Source organism: Phyllobates terribilis, unplaced genomic scaffold (genome assembly GCF_046119375.1).
Source record: "Phyllobates terribilis strain yellow unplaced genomic scaffold, ASM4611937v1 Scaffold_98__1_contigs__length_5973952, whole genome shotgun sequence".
In the NCBI taxonomy this organism is placed as follows: domain Eukaryota; kingdom Metazoa; phylum Chordata; class Amphibia; order Anura; family Dendrobatidae; genus Phyllobates; species Phyllobates terribilis.
Genome location: NW_027362858.1, coordinates 2,841,601 through 2,849,788, shown reverse-complemented (window position 1 = coordinate 2,849,788; position 8,188 = coordinate 2,841,601). Strand labels below are relative to the sequence as shown.

Genomic DNA, 8,188 nt, shown 5'->3' with positions numbered 1-8,188 from the left:
TAATGTTCCCACAGTACCACCATCTTCCCACATACTGTATAATGTTCTCACAGTACCGCCATCTTCCCACATACAGTATAATGTTGTCACAGTCCCGCCAACCCCAATTTTATTTTATGTATTAACACTTAGTTTTCTTTTTTTACTGTTTTTCATGTAATATATGGAAACCTATAGTAAAATGCTTTTAGAAACATAATATCCAGGTAAAAAAAACACTGTACATGGAGACATTAGCATCAAATAACTCCTGTCTTGGTGTTCTTACAAACAAGCTCTTATAAATGAGATCTAACGTGATAAAAGATTACAACCTGGGAAAGACGGGAAACATTCATATAGACAGTCGGTGATGATGAGGTCAGTGATGGACTCTGGCCAAATTTGTTTCTAGAGCCGTATTAGAAGATTAAGATGTCGTCCTCATCATGAAGTTGTTATTTCTCATGTCACGTGTAATGTATATGACAAGAATTAGCATTATGGAAGATGAGTCTATAAGAAATGTATTCAGCTGCAGACTCCAAGGAAGAAACTGCTTGTTGTCTGTGGCCTAAAATATATAGGTTTTATTAGTACGTCAGGGACAAAAGCAGAATGTTGTAAAATAATAAAAATACCATTGCTGCTTGGGTTTCTGGGTGATTCTTACTGAAGCAGTGGCCAACTTAGCCAGTGATTGGAAGTATGGAGGAGATGTCTAAGTCATCAATTCAACTTATGTTCCAGTCCATAAAAGACTAGAGAATACAACATCTACACATTCTATCTTCTGATATATTTCCCTTATTGTCTCCAGTAATTGTATTAATACACAGAATTCTTTATGATTTTACATCAGCTCTTTTTCTCATTCAGGTCTCTACAATATCGGATCCTCCCAGTGAAGATCTTCTATATTAAGAGAATTTTTCTAAATCGCCTATCAAGGATGGATATGGACAGAGACAAGATGGCGGAGAGGATATTACACCTCACCCTAGAGATCATCTTCCGGCTTACTGGAGAGGTGAGAGATTCTGATGACGTCACATTACATCATTCTTATCTATGGGAATAACAGATGGACAGAACTGGAGAGGTGAGGACTCTGGAAATGTCTGTAATGAGATTTATTAATGTATCTCTCCATAACCAGGATTACACAGTAGTGAAGAAGACCTCTAGTGAGCGCTGTCAGGACCCTGTGTCTGAGGGATGGGGAAGACCCCTGAGCCCGATCACAGGACCTCCACCTCACCCCCTGATACATGAGGACATTAAGGACCAGAAGATCCTAGAACTCGCCTACAAGATGATTGAGCTGCTGACTGGAGAGGTGACACTATTGAGAATGCTGGGACATTATACAGTAACGCTATGAAGGGATCGGGGGGATAACGGTATCATTGTATGTGTCAGGTTCCTATAAGGTTTCAGGATGTCGCCGTCTATTTCTCCATGGAGGAGTGGGAGTATTTGGAAGGACACAAAGATCTGTACAAGGACGTCATGATGGAGGTTCCCCAGCCCCTCACATCACCAGGTAATAGACAGGACTAAATCCACACAGCCTATAATTATCTGTATGTAAAGAATGAATTCAGTCCCTGTATGTGTTTCCTCCAGATCTATCCAGTAAGAGGACAACACCAGAGAGATGTCCCCGTCCTCTTCTTCCACAGGACTGTAAACAAGAAGACCCTAATGTTCCTCAGGATCATCAGGTAGATGGAGAGAAGGTGTCATGAGATCTCCCCTATGATGTGTAGACGGCTGTGAAGGTCTTGTGCTCAGTCTTGTTTTATCCACCAGTATTATATGTTTTATACTTGTGTAATGAGAACGGTGGAGATGGCCGGATTAGAGCTGATCATACATGTGACTTCTCCATCTGTCTGTGACTTTTACAATATTTCTTTCAGGGTGAAGATCTGACCCATATTAATACTACAGAGACATATGTGAGGGGTGATGAGTGGTGTAAAGAGGAGATTCCTACATATGACTACCCAGGTGAGTAGTAACCACTAAATGCAGAGAAGTCACAGATTCTTCTCAGTCACCGGCTGTGGCTGCTTTATCGGTGGTGTAGTCCAGCTGTATCACAATCGTGTGATCACCATTTTACCTCTAGACCACAACATTTTCCTCCATCCGAAAATGTTCACATTACTTTGTGTAATTGTAAAAGACCTTTTCTATAGAACTTACAACCTGGAGGATCCAACTACCCCCTGGGATTAGATGACGTTGTCATTACCTGCCCAGATCTGTAAAGTGCAAAGCCAAATGGCAGCGTACGTAGAATGTGCTGACAAGTGAGAAAATCAAAATTATTATGGGCCTGTAAGAGAAAGCGGAGGGTAATGATGCTGTTGGCTTCCTAGAACCCTGATATCTTATAGGATGAATCCACCTTCTCTCCCTTCTGTGCTGCTGAATGTGCTCATATGGTCCCTACAAGACCAGGTCCAGTCTTTCTGACCAAACGTCACTTTTATGATTGACAACATTAAATGTGCAGTGAGGCCAAGTGTGAATTTCTGTACAATAACAGCAGAGTTTCCCTTTATCCTGACTTTTCAATTTCTTTTTAAACCATCTAACTTCAAACAGGATCTTGATAAACTACATAAAAAAACATTACACCTGTGCCATGATATATCTCTAAGCTGTGCGTGGCTGATGGCTGTAATATACATTTATTTACGCCTGCAGGAGATGTGTTTGCTCGAGCCCTGGTTTCATGGATTCACTCCACGTCATCAATTCCATTATGTTTTCCATCCTAAGGAATTCAGATTACTGCACAATCTCTCCTGAAATGGGGGCACTAATACTTTCTCTACTTTCCTGGTCAGGACTCATAGTAGCTCCAATGGTCCACCATAAATGAGTGCGACTCCGGTTTAGTGTTGGAGCTCTCCCCTCTTACATACGTTGTTGTTGGGGATGTAACATATCTTTTATTCTGTCTTTTTTTACAGGTTCACTTTGTTTGATTTTGGTGGGATCGGCCGGCCTCACTTATGTGAGTCTGTAACTCCCTGGTAGTCTTTAAAAGAAGGTCTCCATTACGTCTTCCCAATGCCCGAGATCTAAATTTAAGACACCTCAGCTCTGCACTATTATAAAAAGTTCTGTTTCAATGTGTAATATTTCTTCTTGAAACTCATTTGTCCCTTACGATAGTTTAGATTACTAACAGCCACCAAGCACCATACTGTAATTACCCCAGAGAAGTTTCACCACTAGTTACTCATTTTTTACTGATGAAGACTGTTGAGTTTGATCATTTCAGTAGATGTGTTATTGTCTATACTCACAGTTTTTGACTGCAGCAGTTAGTTCCCAAAATACTCTGATTTAACCCCTTCCTGCAGCCAGTTTTGTGTTCCTCTCTGGGCCCATTTTCAAATCTGACGTGTGTCACTTTATATGGTGATAACTCTGGAATTCTTCACAAAGGATAATGGGAAACAAATGGACCTTACAAATTATTTTCCAACTTCTCTTGAATCCAACAATACTTTATATATCGTTGTACAGGTTGTATAGAAGGAGCGCCATTTAGCTATCTGAATGCAGATCTTGCTGGAATATATTTCAGACACAATGTATTGGGGGCACTGTTCATTGTCACCTGGCAGCTCAAAAGATGGCTACCATGAACAGGCTTGGTGCTATATACTCCATTTTCCTGATCTCAGAGATTGCCTTGCTCATCACCCTTTAACCCCAAGAAGAATAGCCAGGTAGTCGGGTCAGAACCAGGAGGACAGAGAAAATACCAATCAGAAGACACAAGAGTAGTCAGTAAACGGGCCGAGGTCACAACAGAGATCAAATACACAAGCCGGGAGCTGAGCACAGAGGACTGAACCAGAGGAGAACAAGGCTGTATCTGGCAGCTTCCGGCAATATGCTTCCAGCTTTAGTAGGGTGTGGTGCTTTCCGATTGGATGAAGCAGGGAGCAGATTACTCCAGCTGGACAGCACACACACCCATACTGCCAGACTGGATGGTACTACAGGTCCCAGGCTACCTAATCTTAGTGTTTGGACAGAGCCTGTGCTGCCCAGAGCTTCTGGTTCCAACGTCTCCTCCATCACCAGCGCTACCTGCAGAATGATTACGGCGGCGCCTGGTGACAGATGCAGATGTTGGAGCAGATCCCAGGGGAGATTGGACACCCTATTTACAGAAGCCTTAAAAAAGTTGTCCAGTACTTTTTACAATTGCCCAATGCCCCCCAATGTATTTACCCTGTGCCCATAAGAATCTTTGTAATTACCTTCTGCTGTCCTTCTTGCCTGTGAGTGACGCTATCGGGGGGGGGTCACGTGATGCCTGACAGCGGCCAGAGATAGCGCCGCTCACAGGCAAGAAGGACTGCAGAAGGTATTTACAAAAAGACTTATGGGCACAGGGAAAATACATTGGGGGACATTGGGGCAATAAAAAGTACTGGACAACTTCTTTAATATAACAAAGTGACCTCTATTTTGGAAATTATAACCCGCAGTGAATTAATCTATAGACGTAGCGATTATTTTGATTCCAGAGGCACTTTCCAGAAATTAGCACACAATGGATGGTGGAGAGTGAAAATTGCACATTGGCCATTTTATTACCCAACACATAGTGTCCAGATTGTGCTCCAGGAGACACACACCGTAAATTAAGTGGGTTCTTCTTCTTATTGTAATGCCAAATACATGGATGCTGAATGTGGTTTGGGCACACTGTAAGGCTCAGAAGTGAGGGGGAGATTTGACTTTGGGAGAAGCGGATATTGCTGGATTGATTTATGGATGAGAAGAAGTTTTTATGGGTATCATTTTTGCCTACATAACATTTTTTGATGGCTTCTTATTCCATATTTGGGAGGCAGAATGAACAATCAGTTGAACACCACGCTCTACTGGTGCATCCTATGAGGTTTTCACGTTTCTCTGTCATTCTGTCAATAACTTGTCGTTTCTACAGACGTTTTAAGTAGAAATGTTCAAAAATATAAATTTCAGGGATATTTTATTCAGAATTAATAATTGTTTTTTTTCTTGGCAGATGACTGTACCAGGAGATCAGAGGGACAACTGATATCTTCAATTTTTAAATCAGATGATCTTGAGATCCCACAGGATACAATTGAAGTGAATGCCATTACTCCAGATATACCATCATCCCTTCACAGCAAAGATCTATCATCTGATCCTATGAAACAGGTTCTGTCTTCTGATTCATTACCGACTACTAAGGAAAATCAAAATAAAAAAATAAGCATTACAAAACAAACTGCTCATAAAGGAACGAAGTCATTTTCATGTTCAGAAAATGGAAATAGTTTTACCCTCGAAAAGTCTATTCTTAAACATCAAAAAATACACACAGCGGACAATAGATTTTTTTGTTCCAAATATGGGAAATGTTTTAACGATAAATCAGCTTTGGTTAAGCACCAGAGACTTCACATAGGGGAGAAGCCTTTTACCTGTTCAGAATGTGAAAAATGTTTCAACCAGAAAGCACATCTTAATATCCACCAGAGAACCCACACAGGGGAGAAGCCTTTTTCATGTTCAGAATGTGGGAAATGTTTTAACCAGAAATCAGCTTTGGTCAAGCACCAGAGAATTCACACAGGGGTGAAGCCTTTTACCTGTTCAGAATGTGAAAAATGTTTCAACCAGAAAGCACATCTTAATATCCACCAGAGAACCCACACAGGGGAGAAGCCTTTTTCATGTTCAGAATGTGGGAAATGTTTTAACCAGAAATCAGATTTTGTCAAGCACCAAAGAACCCACAAAGGTGAGAAGCCTTTTTCATGTTCAGAATGTGGGAAATGTTTTAACGATAAATCATCTTTGGTTAAGCACCAGAGAACTCACACAGGGGAGAAGCCTTTTACCTGTTCAGAATGTGAAAAATGTTTCAACCAGAAAGCACATCTTAATATCCACCAGAGAACCCACACAGGGGAGAAGCCTTTTTCATGTTCAGAATGTGGGAAATGTTTTAAACAGAAATCAGCTTTGGTTAGCCACCAGAGAATTCACACAGGAGAGAAGCCTTTTTCATGTGCAGAATGTGGGAAATGTTTTTACGATAAATCCGCTTTAGTTAAGCACCAGGGAACTCACACAGGGGAGAAGCCTTTTTCATGTTCAGAATGTGGGAAATGTTTTAACCAGAAATCAGATTTGATTAGGCACCAGAGAACCCACACAGTGGAGAAAACTTTTTCTTAGTCTTTTTTTTTTTAATCCAATACATTTTTGAGATTTTTTTCATTAGTTCTTTTTTTTGATAAAACAAGAAACCAGTACATACAATAATAAAGTAACATACCATAGGGATCACATACATTCATCTCTCCTATATATCCTTTCAGCTTGCCCATTACTGCCTGACAACTTGCAGTTCCTATATCTTCCAATTAACATTCCACATTCTTGAAATCTCTTACAGTTGTGCTCAAAAGTTTACATACCCCGGCAGAATTTTTCCATTCTTGGCCTTGTTTCAGAGAATATGAATGATAACAAAAAACTTTTTCTCCACTCATGGTTATTGGTTGGGTGAAGCCATTTATTGTCAAACTACTGTGTTTTCTCTTTTTAAATCTTAATGACAACCAAAAACATCCAAATGACCCTGATCAAAATTTCACATACCCCAGTTCTTAATACCGTGTATTGCCCCCTTTTAACATCAATGACAGCTTGAAGTCTTTTGTGGTAGTTGTGGATGAGGTTCTTTATTTTCTCATATGGTAAAGCTGCCCATTCTTCTTGGCAAACAGCCTCCAGTTCCTGTAAATTCCTGGGCTGTCTAGCATGAACTGCGCGCCTAAGATCTCCCCAGAGTGGCTCAATGATATTGAGGTCAGGAGACTGAGACTGAGATGACCACTCCAGAACCTTCACTTTGTTGTGCTGTAGCCAATGACAGGTCGACTTGTCCTTGTGTTTTGGATCATTGTTATGTTGGAACGTCCAAGTAGGTCCCATGCGCAGCTTCCGGGCTTATGAGTGCAAATTTGCCTCCAGTATTTGCTGATAACATGCTGCATTCATCTTTCCTTCAACTTTTACCAAGTTTCCTGTGCCATTGTAGCTCGTACATCCCCAAAACATCAGCGATCCACCTCCGTGCTTTACTGTAGGAATGGTGTTCCTTTTTATCATAGGCCTTGTTGACCTCTTTCCAAATGTAACGTTTATGGTTGTGGCCAAAAAGTTCAATTTTGGTCTCATCATTCCAAATTACCTTGTTCCAGAAGTTTTGAGGCTTGTCTCTATGCTGTTTGGCGTATTCTAGGTAAGATACTTTGCATTTAAGTATGGCTTTCTTCTGGCGACTCGACCATGCAGCCCATTTTTCTTCAAGTGCCTCCTTATTGTGCATCTTGAAACTGCCACATCAATAGTTTTCAGAGAGTCCTGATGTTCAGCTGGTGTTATTTGTGGGTTTTTCTTTGCATCCCGAACAATTTTCCTGGCAGTTGTGGCCGAAATTTTTGTTGGTCTAACTGACCGTGGTTTGATTTTTACAGAGCTCCTGATTTTCCATTTGTTAATCATAGTTTGAATGCTGCTGACTGGCATTATCAATTCCTTGGATATTTTTTTGTATCCCTTTCCTGTGTTATACAGTTCAACTACATTTTCCCGTAGATCCATTGACAATTCTTTTGCTTTCCCCATGACTCACAATCCAGAAATGTCAGTGGCTGGATGAAAGATGCAAGAGTCTGTCTGGATCCCAGAAACTCACTTAGCTTTTACGCACACACACTGATTACAAGCAAACAGGTCACAGGTGAGGATGTTACTTTTAGTAGCCATTCAAACCCATTTGGGTCAAATTCTGTGCATGTTATCAGGCAAAAATCACCAGGGTATGTGAACTTTTGCTCAGGGTCATTTAGATGTTTTTGGTTGTCATTAAGATATAAAAACACAGTAGTTTGACAATAAATGGCTTCACCCAACCAATAACCATGAGTGGAGAAAACAAAAAAAGTTTATCATTCATATTCTCTGAAACAAGGCCAAAAAATGAAAAATTCTGCCGGGGTATGTAAACTTTTGAGCACAACTGCATGCATGTATATATATATATATATATATATATATATATATATATATATATATATATATATATATATATATATATATATATATATATATATATATA

At 40.2% G+C, this 8,188-nt stretch overlaps 1 protein-coding gene across 1 annotated transcript; it reads left to right on the top strand.

The window, feature by feature from the left end:
• Positions 1-2,226: 2,226 nt before the first annotated feature.
• On the top strand, positions 2,227-7,954 carry LOC141198578 (uncharacterized). Its single transcript, XM_073663004.1, has 3 exons — positions 2,227-2,279; positions 2,970-2,989; positions 5,054-7,954. The coding sequence occupies exons 1-3, from the start codon at positions 2,227-2,229 to the stop codon at positions 6,235-6,237; spliced, it is 1,257 nt and encodes a 418-aa protein (XP_073519105.1). The 3' UTR covers positions 6,238-7,954.
• The last annotated feature ends 234 nt before the right edge of the window (positions 7,955-8,188 follow it).

Excerpts from the sequence above, each read along its gene's own strand:
- LOC141198578 (XM_073663004.1), top strand. The coding sequence starts at position 2,227 with ATGACGTTGTCATTACCTGCCCAGATCTGTAAAGTGCAAAGCCAAATG. Across the intron at positions 2,280-2,969 it reads GTGCAAAGCCAAATGGCAGC|GTTCACTTTGTTTGATTTTG; the intron begins GTACGTAGAATG and ends CTTTTTTTACAG. Across the intron at positions 2,990-5,053 it reads GTTCACTTTGTTTGATTTTG|ATGACTGTACCAGGAGATCA; the intron begins GTGGGATCGGCC and ends TTTTCTTGGCAG.